A 13,491-nucleotide genomic window follows, 5' to 3' on the forward strand; every position below is an offset into this window, starting at 1 on the left:
TTTTAAGGATGTTATGATAATGTAATAATTAATATGTTTTTCCTCAGGTTGGTGTCATTATAGACCTCAGCAGTTTTAACATTACCAGAATTGTGACATTTACCCCTTTTTATATGATCGAAAACAAAAGCAAGTATCGTATATCAGTGGCTGAAGAGGGGAGTGATAAATGGCTCTCTCTCGATTTGGAGCAGGTGGGTAGATGGATTTCAATAATGTAGCTCTTAGGAATTTCATCTTTCCTGGAAGTTAAATAACTGAAATTACTATGTAATGTTTTATCTTTCCATTCCCCCAATTTTATTTCAGTTTCATGATCGTTTGTTGAGTATTTGTACCAAGCCCTAGATATTTAATTATTAAAATTCAAAACTTGCTATCGAGAAATATATTTCTTGATAAGGGAGGTAGACATTTACTAATTACTAACCAAATGGGGTCAAATAGAGCAGTAGAAGACTAGATAAGGTATTAATCCAAGAAAGAGAAGGAAATGATTTATTGTCTTCAGGAAGCTGTTAGGATTGCCTTTAAAGAATAGATTAAGCCAGTTATTTTAAGAAGGTGGTAGTGACTTAGAAGTAAAATATTTCTTTTACTCCATCTTTATCTGTTAAACCTCTACATAAGAGCTGTCTGAGGGACTGCCGGAGGGTGATAGAATATTTTATCTTAGAATAAATTTTATTCTAAATATGTTAGGATTATAAGAGAAGTGTTTGCTATTTTTATTCACTATTCTGTCTTGCTTTTAAGCCATCCTCTGGAGTCATTCTGGTTGTGCTACTTCCTTTAGAATTTGCTTTAGTGCTGGTTCTGGAGGAAAATACCATCAATGTGTTTTTACCCATAAAGTTTTTATCATCATCTTTTATGATTCCTTTTTTTGATAATGAATTCTATTTTTTCTCAGCATGTTGTATATTTTACTCCACTGTTTTTTGGTTTCCATTTTTGTTGAAAATTTGGCTGTGGTTCTGTCATTTCTTTGGAGGTCATCTTTCTTTTCTCCTTAGCTGCCTTCAGACTTCTCTTTGTGTTTGGTATTCTGCAGTCATACTATTTGTCTACATGTGGGTTCCTTTTATATATCCTGCCTTATACGCCTTACTGCTAGATCTGTGAGGTAATGATTTTTCATTCTTTTAAAATTTGCAACTATTGTCTCTTTAAGTATTCTGTTCATCCATTTTCTCCTTCTGAGCCTTTAACCAGACATATTCTAGACTTTCATATTCTATTTTCTATGTCTCTTAATATCTTTTTTATGTTTTCTATTTGTATAACTTTCTGTGCTGCAATCTGGATAAATTCTATGTATATTTTCCATAATTTTTTATTTTTACTATGTCTAAACTGCTGTTTAAACCTTCAACTGAGTTTTTTATTTGTATTTCTCATTCACAGAAGCTCCACATTTTTTGAGTCTACCTGTTAATTCATTCTTTTAGCAAATACTTATTGTGTAATCCTATGTGCCTTGTGATAGTTACATCTGCTAATGAAACCACAAGTCCCAGTCTTTGTATAGTTTATATTTTCATGGAGGTGTAGGGAAACATTAAATGAATAATGCCATGATCAATTAGTAAAACATATAATATGTTTAAAGGTGACAAATCTAACAGGGGAATAGAAATAAGACAGGTAAAGAAGTATTACGAGTTATAATGAATACCCTGGCCGGTGTGCTCGGTGGTTAGAAAATCACCCAATGGACCAAAGGTCTTGGGTTCAATTCCCAGTCAATGGCATGTACCTGGGTTGTAGGTTTGATCCCTAGCCCTAGCTTGGGACACGTATGAGAGACAACCAGTCGATGTGTCTCTCTCACATTAATTATTTTCTTTCTCCCTCTCTCTTTTTCTATCTCCTTTACCCACCCTCCCTTCCACTCTCTCTAAAAAAAAGAAAGAAAAAAATTAGTGGAAAAAAATATCCTCAGGTGAGGATTAAAAGTTAAGTCACAGCGAATAAGGGGTGAGCTATAATTTTACATAACGTGGTCAAGGATAGGACTTATTGAGGTCACATTTGAAAGACTTGGAGGCATTGTTAGGAGCTCAGCTGAGCTGGAGCTGAGCTGGCCAGGTATTGAGATAGCTGATTAAGACAACCAACCAAAATGAACATAGTCAAACCTTTAATCGCTTACTGACATTGTATAAGCAAGAAGCTAAACTGGAGAAAGCCCCAACTCCCCTGTTCCCTTTTTCCTATGGAACAGCATTGGTCAGGGGTCAGGTGGATCAGCAAGACACTGGGGTTGTGTCACAATCAGAGGAGCCCTGAACAAAATGCTTTTACAGTTTTATGGACCTGGAAGACGGGGGTGAACAAGGGGAAAGGCTCAGAGTGGGAAAATCCTGAGCACTGAGTCAGAATAGAGAATATGTGTCTTCAGGGTTCCCCTTCTCACCTTGATAAAGAGGTTTTGCAGAGGTTCCTGAGGAGAGGCTATGCCAAGGGCACTACAAAAAGCCTCTGAATAAAGGTGCCTGGGATAGGAATGCAGGTATGTGTAAGAGCTTGGCTGGAGGTAGGGCTGAGTCATTGACAATGCAATATGCTGGCTGTGCACCTGGTCTGGTGTGGGGAGGACAGCTTTTCCCTGTGAGGCCTGCTAGATAAAATAACCACCTTTGTCATTAACTATATTCTGACCTGAAAATTTCACGTAGCTTTTTAGCCAGGAGCTGGGGCACCTCAGCAATGTGGATATCTGAAAAAGAGAATTAGTGACAGAAGGATCAGCCAGGGTAGGTGTCCCAAGGCAAGAGAATATTTGGCATGTTTGAGGGAAAGCGAAGTAGCCAGTACTACTGGAAGAAGGAAAAGTAGCAGAGGACGAGGTATAATGGTGATAAAGGGTAATCGTGCAGAACTTTCTGAGCCATTGCAAGGATTTTACCTTTTGCTCTGAGTGAAATGGAGAACTGTTGGAGGTTTTTGAATAGTTAAACATAGTATGCTCTCAATAAATATGTTAAATAAACATAGTATTTATTTTTGTAAATGTTTCATGTGGGTTCTTGGCTTGTTGGATATAGGGCTATCTATACATCTAATTGCAGAGATTTAAACGGCAGCTTTGCTTTGCTTTATAGGTTTTCTAGGTATAACTTTTCCCATATTTTTATTTACAGCAGTTCTATGTCTTACGTGTCTATTGCCAATAACATTATTGGGTCTTATCTTTTTAAAAACATATTCTATAGCCATGTCTTTCAACAGTTAGTTTATATTTACATTAATTTCGATTACAACTGCATAACAACTTTTTTTTTAAAAAAAGAGATCTTATTTTCAATTTCAGTCTTAAGATTTCTTTGCTAGTTTAAAAGTCTTATATTTTAATTTTGGCTTATCATGGCCAACCTTACCATAAGATTTATACTCATGATTATTACCTATATAGATTTGTTTAACTTACCTATTATCTCTATTTTCCCACTACAAAAGACAAGTACTTTCCTACTTTCTCTAGTCTCAAGCGGTGGAGCACACAATATTTTTAAAAGATATGCAACATATCTTTTTAAGCATAAAAGCATTTTTAAGGCAAGGCTACCAGAAGGTAGCAGGCTAGGCGAGTTCAGAGAGCACATCAGTGCCTCATGGGATACTTCTTAGACTTAGATTAGCATTGCTGCTCTTTTGATTCTTCCAGGTTAGTTTCTGCTAGGTTTCAGGAAATCCTGAGGGGAACCTTTTAAGCCTCTTACAGCCTTAACCATGTTCCATCTAGTTCTGTTAATCACCTTTTATGGTTGAATAAAACTGAGTCTAACATGTCAGTTCTGCTACATTTTCCCAGGTCATGTGGTGATAATCAGAGGTCACACATGAACAGTCTCACTGAAATACGTGACGTCTCCAGTCTGGCCCGGGCTTACAGACAGTTTGCATCTCCATTCCTGTCCTTTTAGTTCTTTTTGTTTCAGCTCCTACTAGACCAGTCTTCTTTCTGGGTACACTGACTGTCTCCTATTCTTTCAGTTTGGTTTTCAAATCACCGATGTCCAGGTGGATTTTAATTTTTTGAGCCTATTTCCTATTCTGAACTTTGAATATATCTTTTACTTTTGTACCCTTGTTTGACTTCCCTGAATCAACATTTGGGTGTACTTTGACTACTGCTTAATTACCAAGGGTTGCCCACAACTGACTATGATTTTCAATAACTGATCACTTGCTTCCCTTGTGCTCTCCGCTCAGCTTGATGATTTTTCAAACCCTTCTCTAGATCTGGACCACATTAAAATTTCTGCTTATCATAGCTTTTCAGCTTACTACCCATTACTGCTTGTTTTCACACTGTCCATAAGTGGCAACCCATCTCTAAGTAGGCAGTTTATAACTGTTTACATAAATAACCCAGTAACCAGAGCACTGTTGAAAGAGATTTATTTTCATTTTGTTTTGTCTACTCTGATGGATTTATTAAAATGATAAAGGTCTTTATGATGCAATATATTATGGGTTCTAAAAAAAATAAATATATGTAATATATGTTTTAGTGTATCCCCTTTTGGCCTGAGGATGCGTCAAATAAACTTCTTATTCAAGTTGAAAGAAGTAGAGGCCCTCCCAAAAAGATACATTTTAACAAGCAAGAAAATTGTATTTTATTGCGTCTGGATAATGAGGTAATTAATTTGTGTGTGTGTGTGAGTGTGTGTGAGAGAGAGAGATTAGAGGAGTTAATGTTACTTACTAGTATTTAATTTTTTTGTATCAAATAATTTTCTCATGATTTTTTTCCCTTTCACCAAAAATGAACAAAGATTTCTTTTTGTGAGGGGAAAAAGTATTAAAGGGAAACAGTCATAAAACAGTTTTGTTATACAGAGTTAGTAGAAGTGCCTAGAATATATATCTGGAATTTGACCCATTTATATATAATAATTGAGAGCATGGTTTCCCAGACATGCCATATAAAATAAAAATAATGTTATGAATGGTTTTGTTATTAAATGTTGTTAGTTAATATTCTTTGGAAAATGATCACATTAGAGAATATTTTTTCTTACTTTTTTATAGCTTGGCGGTATTATAGCAGAAGTTAATTTGGCTGAGCATTCTACAGTTATTACATTTTCAGATTATCATGATGGAGCAGCTACATTCCTATTAATAAATCACACTAAGAATGACACTGTTGAATATAAGCAAAGGTAAGAAGAGGATCACAAATATAGTATCCCCTGATTTGAGCAAAGACTAGGTGATGAGACGCTGACTTTATGATGATTTTTTTTAAATTAAATATATTTTTATTGATTTCAGAGAGGGAAGGGAGAGATAGTGTTATATTGTAAATCATCGAATGAGATACAAGATGCCTTAATGAGCCAATTAATTAATTTGTTAATTGCGTGCAGCCCAGAGGGAGGTGTCTTTTTTCTTATCTCTGAGCCACCCACACAGGAAGTTTTTCTGTATTTATACTTTTCAAGCCTCTTTGTTTGCAGATATTACAAAGGGCTCTGTGTGAGTTATTGTTACAGACAGTTGTAACCTTGAATACATAGTGAGTTTGTACTTGGCATAATTATTACCAGTATTAGTCGGTTACATTGGATGGCTAGCTTGCAAGGTCAGACAGTTAAGTTTATCTTTTTCTATTTTTTGAACTAAAAACAAAGTCATTTTACAGAATAACAGACTGTCTTAAAGTGACAGAGTTTATAATGACAGAGTTTACAGGACTAGGGACTATCTAACAATAGAGAGTTTCAAACAGCAGTTTTTTTTATATAAGGTAGAGATTACTCTGCTTCAAAAGAAACATCAGTTATGAGAGAGAATCATTGATCTGCTGCCTCCTGCACATCCCCTACTGGGGATCGAACCATGACCAGGAATTGAACCATGACCTTCTGGTTCATAGATCTATGCTCAACCACTGAGTCATACCAGCTGGGCTATTCTCATTATTTTCTTAGAAAACCTCTTTTTCATTATATAAGGAAAAACTTTCAGTCTACTCTTAATCAGAAATATTATAAATCTCAATTAATTGACTTGGAATTACTGAACTATATTATTTTGGGTTCTTTATTCATTTACTTACACTTAATTTAATGCCTATTTTTACTATTTGTGTCAGTTCTCTCAGTGAAATAGAAGACTCTCTCCCTCCTGGAAAAGCAGTACTTTATACATGGGCTGATCCAGTGGGCTCCAGAAAGCTGAAGTGGAGTTGTGGGAAAAGTCACGGTGAAGTAACACAAAAAGATGTATGTTTTGGGCTGATTATCATTATGTCCTCATAAGAATTTTTTTGTTTTTTAAATCGTATTCTCTTTGAGCCTTACTAGTTTTAAGGCATGTTTATGTCTGCACTACTAAAATAAACTGACAAAGGTTTAAAAGTATTCAAACTTTAACTTAACCAAAAACGTTTAAAACTGAAAGTAGTCTTATTTTGCCTACATCATCATTTGCTTCCATCCTATATAATAAAAGGTAATACAGGCAGTCCTCGGGTTACATCGGATTCGACGTATGTTGTTTCATGGTTACATTGCCATCTCCCATTTATTTAAAAAAAAAAAGTCCCATCATTTCGACATATGTACATATGTGCTTTATGTTTTTTATTATTTATTTACCACAAGTAAAGGTCAGGAATTATTATCTTCCTTTTAAATTTTCTTTACTGTTTCACTTCATTACTGCTGTGTATGTGCTCCATGTGAGTGACATACGTGCTTATGTAGGTGGGTTCCAACTTACAGCAAAAATCATGTTACGTCGTGCTGTAGGAACGGATCTCCAACATAACCCGAGGACCTACTATATGCATATTGACCCTAACAGCAGAATGACCGGGAACGACCTGTCACTATGACGTGCACTGACCACCAGGGGGCAGATGCTCAATGTAGGAGCTGCCCCCTGGTGATCAGTGCACTCCCACAGGAGGAGCTCCGCTCAGCCACAAGGTGGGCTGATGGCTGCAAGTGCAGCGGCAGGAGCCTCTCCCATCTCCTCGGCAGTGCTAAGGATGTCTGACTGTGGCTTGGCCCACTCCTTGTGGGGAGTGGGCCTAAGCCGTCAGTTGGACATCCTCCGAGGACTCCCGGGCTGCCAGAGGGATGTCTGACTGCCAGCTTAGGCCCGATCCCCCAGGATGTCAGATATGGTAGGTGGACATCTCCCGAGGGCTCCCGGGCTGCCAGAGGGATGTCTGACTGCCAGCTTAGGCCTGATCCCCCAGGATGTCAGATATGGTAGGTGGACATCTCCCGGGCTGCCAGAGGGATGTCTGACTGCCAGCTTAGGCCCGATCCCCCAGGATGTCAGATATGGTAGGTGGACATCTCCCGAGGGCTCCCGGGCTGCCAGAGGGATGTCTGACTGCCAGCTTAGGCCTGATCCCCCAGGATGTCAGATATGGTAGGTGGACATCTCCCGGGCTGCCAGAGGGATGTCTGACTGCCAGCTTAGGCCCGATCCCCCAGGATGTCAGATATGGTAGGTGGACATCTCCCGGGCTGCCAGAGGGAAGTCTGACTGCCAGCTTAGGCCTGATCCCCCAGGATGTCAGATATGGTAGGTGGACATCTCCCGAGGGCTCCCGGACTGCAAGAGGGTGCAGGCCAGGTTGGGAGATCGCCCCTCCCCCCCCCAAGTGCAGAAATTTTCATGCACCAGGCCTCTAGTTATGCTATAAAGGTAAATTGTAATCAGAGAGGAGCTTTCAGCATTCACCTCATAAACAGATATACTCTTCATTGACGGTCATCTTAGATCATTTTCACTTCTGTGAGGAACATCTAGGTTCTACTAACTAAAGAATTTATTTCTGGTAGCAAGCTATTATTGATACGGTTTTTCATAATGATAAAGTTGTACATAAACATTTTCAATGGCTGCAGAAATTGGGTGTTATTTTTTTTTAGAAATTGTTTTTAAACAATTAAAAATTAAAATTTTATTAGTCTTTTAAAATATGTCTTAATTTGACCCCTATTCCAATGTCTTATTTATTTGATCTGTTGGTTAGTAATTTTGCATGTTTATGTCATAATGATAGTTGAATTTTATAAAGCTAAATCTGAAATCCACTATAAAATATTAGAAATAGTTTATAAATATTTGAAAATAAGTTAGCTTATTGCTATATACTTTATTTTAGAAAGAATTATAAGCAACATGATTGTTCCTAGGTACTGATTTTGCGGTAACAGCTCCAGTTTTAATATCAGTGGGTTATAACATAAATGTGTACTGTATATTAAAATTTCTTCTTAATCAGAATATTTACTTAGCTAGAAATTCATGGGTAACTCTGTTAATTATTAGAATTTGCTATATTTATCTTGTCATTGAACCTCAAGACCCTGATATCAGTGCGATGCTTATATATAAGGGCTTCCTGCAGAATTACTCACCTGTAATGAATATCCATGTTTTGTAGAGCATGCAATTGAGATGTCAGATATGTTTTATCCTATTTACTTCAGCTCTGTAAGGAAATATGAATTTCTGACTTAAAAATAAATAATGCATTGGTTAGTCTTAGTATAAAGGAGAGAAAATAATGCTTTGTGTTATTGATAAGCCTACACAGGAAGACTATTTAATTAGACCTTATAAGGATATTAAATAAAAGAATAATTGATGTATCTTCCTTGCTAATAACTTTATAATAATAATGGCAGAAGCAAATATCAAATTATTGTCATTATGTAAATTTTCATTGTTAAACAAATATTAATTCATTTAGTTTGTTTGACCCTGTGAAGGAGGTGCCATTACTATTCTCATTTTTTAAATATTAGTTTAAATGTTGGTTGGTACCATACTCTTAATTTTTTATTTTTTGGTGGTTTTATTTTAGGATATGATGACACCTATAAATTTGGGGAAAAAGACTATTTATTTAGTTTCATTCTTTGAAGGCTTACAACGCATTATTTTATTCACTGAAGATCCAAAGGTATTTAAAGTGACATATGAAAATGAGAAAGCAGAATTAGCAGAGCAAGAAATTGTGTTGGCATTACAAGATGTTGGACTTTCTCTCGTCAACAATTACACAAAGCAAGAAGTAGCATATATTGGCATTACAAGGTTAGATGCATTACAATTTGGACAAATTTAAATGATCAGTTCTTTATCATCAAGAATCGTGATTGTAAAATCTGAAATAATTTAGTTTAACATCTTTGTTTTGGTACAGCCATGATACTAAGATAATGCTAATTATAAAGTGCTTATGAGATTTTTTTTTTGCCCTTGAGATAAAGATATATGAAAAATCAAATTTATAAATCCCTTTTTATACTGTTCATTCTCTCAGCTCTCTAAAAAGTTAGATTTATTCAACTAATCAAAAGTCTACTTTCTTTATTTAACATGCCATAATGTTATCCCACCACAATGCAGGGTATGTTGATGCTCCTTAAATAGTGGTTCAAGGAATAAAGACAATCACGTTCTAATTTGACCTTAACACTTTAAGATTTAATAAGGTAATACTGTATTTATTATTCCCCAAATAAGTCACCACTAGTAAAACTTTGTTTTCCTTATGCCCTTAATATTCCTATTTATAAATACTTAAAGTAAAATAAATTTATGTGTATTTGTACCTAATTTGGGAGTATTGCTGGATTCTAGTCTGTTTTACCCGGATCTTTTAACTTAAACTAATGTATAGATATATATGTACTAGAGGTCCGATGCATGAAGATTCGTGCAAGAATGGGCCTTCCTTCCCCTGGCTGCCGGCACTGCCTTTGCTCCGGCCAGAGCCGCCTTTCCGCCTTCCCACACTGCCCAGAGGCCTGGAGCAGCTGGGGGCGGGACGGAACGCCTGCGTCATTGCCATGGCGACAACTCAAGCATCCCGCCCCGCCCCCAGCTGCGTGGGGTTAATTTGCATACTCACTCCTGATTGGCTGCTGGGCATTGTGAAGGTACGGTCAGTTTGCATCTTACTCTTTTATAAGTGTAGATATCTTTATATAAAAGATGTATAATGTATGAACGATATATAATCCAGATTTAAATTTGTTTTTCTTATAAATGCATCTAGAAATTTCCCTAACTCTTCATTGACTGGAATATATTCTAAAAGGAATATTAAAAACTATTTTCTTAGAAATATTTATTTCTAAAAAAAAGTTTATTATTTAAACAAAAATGTCAAATAGACAACCTGTTATGGGTTATGTCCTATGCTAAGGTGCGAATGCAAGTGGGAGTAACACATGGTTCCTATCTTCTTTTAAATTAAGTGAATATAAATTTTAGAAGGAATAAACAAATGGAGTACTTAAATAAAATTAAATAACTTACATTCTAAAACAGTGAAGTAATTTTAGAATGTGGGTAGATTTTTTGTTCTATATTTAATTCTTTTGGCAATTTTTCACTGAAATAGATTTGTTTCATTCTCTCATTTTCCTAGGTTGTTTCATACTCTGTCTCTTTTTAAACCCCCATTCCCTCTCTCAGCTCACTGCCTTGCATCTCATTTCACTGAGAAAATTGAAGTAATCAAAAAGGAACTTTCAGCCCTAACCAGTTTGGCTCAGTGGATAGAGCGTCAGCATGTGGACTCAAGGGTCCCAGGTTCGATTCTGGTCAAGGGCATGTTCCTTGGTTGCTGGCACATACCCAGTAGGGAGTGTGCAGGAGGCAGCTGATAGATGTTTCTCTCTCATCGATGTTTCTAACTCTCTATCCTTCTCCCTTCCTCTCTGTAAAAAGTCAATAAAATATATTTTTTAAAAAAGGAAATTTCAAAGACCCATCCCCCAATATCAACTTCCTACTCACCAGCAGTTATTACCTGTATACTATGCTGACATACTTACCCACAGTTATCATAGGTATATTGTATGTGCTATTTAAACAAATTTTTCTGCTTTTGCATTGTATTCTCTTCCATTTTAGTTCTTGAGACACTGATCTAGCAATTCTTTTTTTTCTTTCTCCTGTCTACAATTTCTGACTCTATTTTGGATTGTTCCCATCAGTGTTATTTCTCTCAACTTAAAATTTTTTTTCTTGATCTTACTTTCTCTGCTACCTACTGCCTATTTCTTTGCTTCCCTTTATAGCCAAACTGCCCAAAAGTGTTGTTCATGACAAGAGTTAAATATATTCACTACATTCAATTATTTTTTACCCATTTTTTTCTTTGTCACTCCCAATAGGTTTTGGCTCTCAATGTACCGTGAAACTGGTGTTGTTAAGATCACCCTGGGGATGTGTGTATTGCCAGGTCCGAAGTACAATTTCCAGCCTCCATGTTACTTAAAAGTTCATAACATTCAATACAGATTCCTTCTTTGAATGACCTCCAGGATTCCTTACCTTGATTTTTCTTTCCCTCTGAACATTCTCAGTCTCATTTGTTGGTTCCTTGTCTTCTCCATTGGGTGCCCTGAGACTCTCAAACCGAATCCTCTTCTCTGTTTCAGTTTTATGATTTCAAATACCACATATATGCCAAATTTTCTAGAAATACATCTTCAGCCAGATTTTTCTTCATGAACTCCAGGCATGTATATCCAGCTGCCTACATAAAATTCATACTAAAATCTAAGAGACTTATCTATATAAAACCCTAATATGCAAATCGACTGAACGGTGGAACGATTGATCGCTATGATGCGCACTGACCACCAGGGGGCAGACTCTCATTACAGGAGCTGCCCCCTGATGGTCAGTACACTCCCACAGGGGTGTGCCACTCAGCCAGAAGCTGGGCTCATGGCTGGCAAGCGCAGTGGTGGTGTCAGGAGCCTCTCCCACCTCCACAGCAGCGCTAAGGAGCAGCAAGCCGAGTGGTAAGGAACAGCCAGCAGGCAGGCCTAAGCTGGCAGGCAGACATCCCCCGAGGGCTCCTGGACTGCGAGAGGGGTATAGGCTGGGCTGAGGCACCTCCCTCCTCCCTCCCCCCATGTACGAATTTCATGCATCAGGCCTCTAGTACTTTATATGGGTTTAACACCCATTTCCTGATATTCTTCCAAGTCTGCCTCCTCTTTGAAGTTAATGACAATGAAGTTAATGACAAATACATCCTTCTAGTTGCTCAGGCCAAAAGTGTTGGAATAATTTTGTTTCATCTCTTTATCTCACACCCCACATCTAATTCATCTAGAAGCTATGTGCTGGCTCTGCCTTCAAAACACACGTAGGATCTGACCATTTTTCACTACCTCAGTGTTATCACCCTAGGCGGAGCCCTCACCATTTCTCTCCCAACTTACTACATTAAACTCCTAATAAGTTGTTCTGCTTCTAGCCATCATTCCCTTTTTCTCTTTCCCCTATCCCAGCAGTGTATTTCTAACAAAGCTTAAGTTAGATCGTGTCATTGATTTCATAATCTTTCAACTGTTATTCATCTCAGAGTAAAACTCAAAGTCTTTACAATATCCTACAAGGCTTTCCCATTATTTGGCCTCTGTCTTACTTCATCTTCTACTCTTCTTTAAAAAATCCTCACCTGAGCATATTTTTCCATTGACTTTTACAGATAATGGAAGGGAGGAGTACAGATTAAAAGAGAGAAACATTGATGTGAGAGAGACACATGGATCGGTTTCTGCCCGCACACTCTGTCCACTGAACCAAACTGGCTAGGACTCAGCTTCTACTCTTAATGTGTTCCAAGTATGCCAGCCTCCTTGCTCTTCTTCATATACTAGAAGCTTGCTCACAGAGTCTTTGCTCTAACTAGTTCCTCTACTTGAAATGTTCTCCTGTTGTCTTCTGGATAAATTCCCTGATCTCTTAAGTTCTTGAAATCTCACTTCCATGACACCCCTGTTGACTACACATTTTTAACACTGCAACCCCACAACTTTGCATATCCCAATACTCCATATCCACCTTACCTTATCTACTTTTTCTTCTTTCAAAAGCATTTCACCTCCTAATATATTAAATATGCTAATTTACTATATTTATGATGTTCTTTCTATCACTCCTCAGCTAAAATGAAGCTAAGGAATGGCAGTAATGTTCACTGCTAGTATTTCTACTAGAATGGTGCCTAAGTAGGAATTTAATGTGATTGGTTGAATTGAGGATATTGCAAAATTTTTACTCAAGATTTTGTAATTCATGTAATAAACCAGTTAAAATGAAAATGTATACAAATTAGTACCATGATTTTTGCTTTCATATATAAGTTCTGATGTGGTTTGGGAGACAAAGCCCAAGAAGAAGGCAAGATGGAAGCCAATGAGTATAAAGCACACTGAGAAGTTAGAGAAAGAATTTAAGGAATATACTGAATCTTCACCTTCAGAAGATAAGGTTATTGAGTTGGACACTAACATTCCGGTAATATTTTTAAGTCCTGATATGAAGTTTTAATTTTTATCTATTGTAATTAATCACTAGTTAATATTTAAGGAAAGTCTTATTTCCTTACAAAACAGTGAATGCTATCATCATACTTAATATAAAATATTAAAAACTCAGACTTTCTCTTGAGATACTAGTGATCTATTC

The 13,491-nt window shown here is 36.9% G+C and overlaps 1 protein-coding gene across 2 annotated transcripts in view; it reads left to right on the forward strand.

The window, feature by feature from the left end:
- Positions 1-13,491, forward strand: part of VPS13A (vacuolar protein sorting 13 homolog A) — a 238,608-nt gene that overhangs the window by 171,364 nt on the left and 53,753 nt on the right. For both annotated transcript variants that reach the window (XM_080670231.1, XM_080670232.1), the window contains exons 50-55: positions 48-194; positions 4,521-4,649; positions 5,044-5,177; positions 6,113-6,242; positions 8,852-9,084; positions 13,167-13,320. In XM_080670231.1, coding sequence (XP_080526357.1) covers positions 48-194; positions 4,521-4,649; positions 5,044-5,177; positions 6,113-6,242; positions 8,852-9,084; positions 13,167-13,320 — 927 coding nt within the window. The remainder of the gene's footprint in view (positions 1-47; positions 195-4,520; positions 4,650-5,043; positions 5,178-6,112; positions 6,243-8,851; positions 9,085-13,166; positions 13,321-13,491) is intronic.

Source organism: Plecotus auritus (genome assembly GCF_963455305.1).
Source record: "Plecotus auritus genome assembly, chromosome: 5".
NCBI lineage: Eukaryota > Metazoa > Chordata > Mammalia > Chiroptera > Vespertilionidae > Plecotus > Plecotus auritus.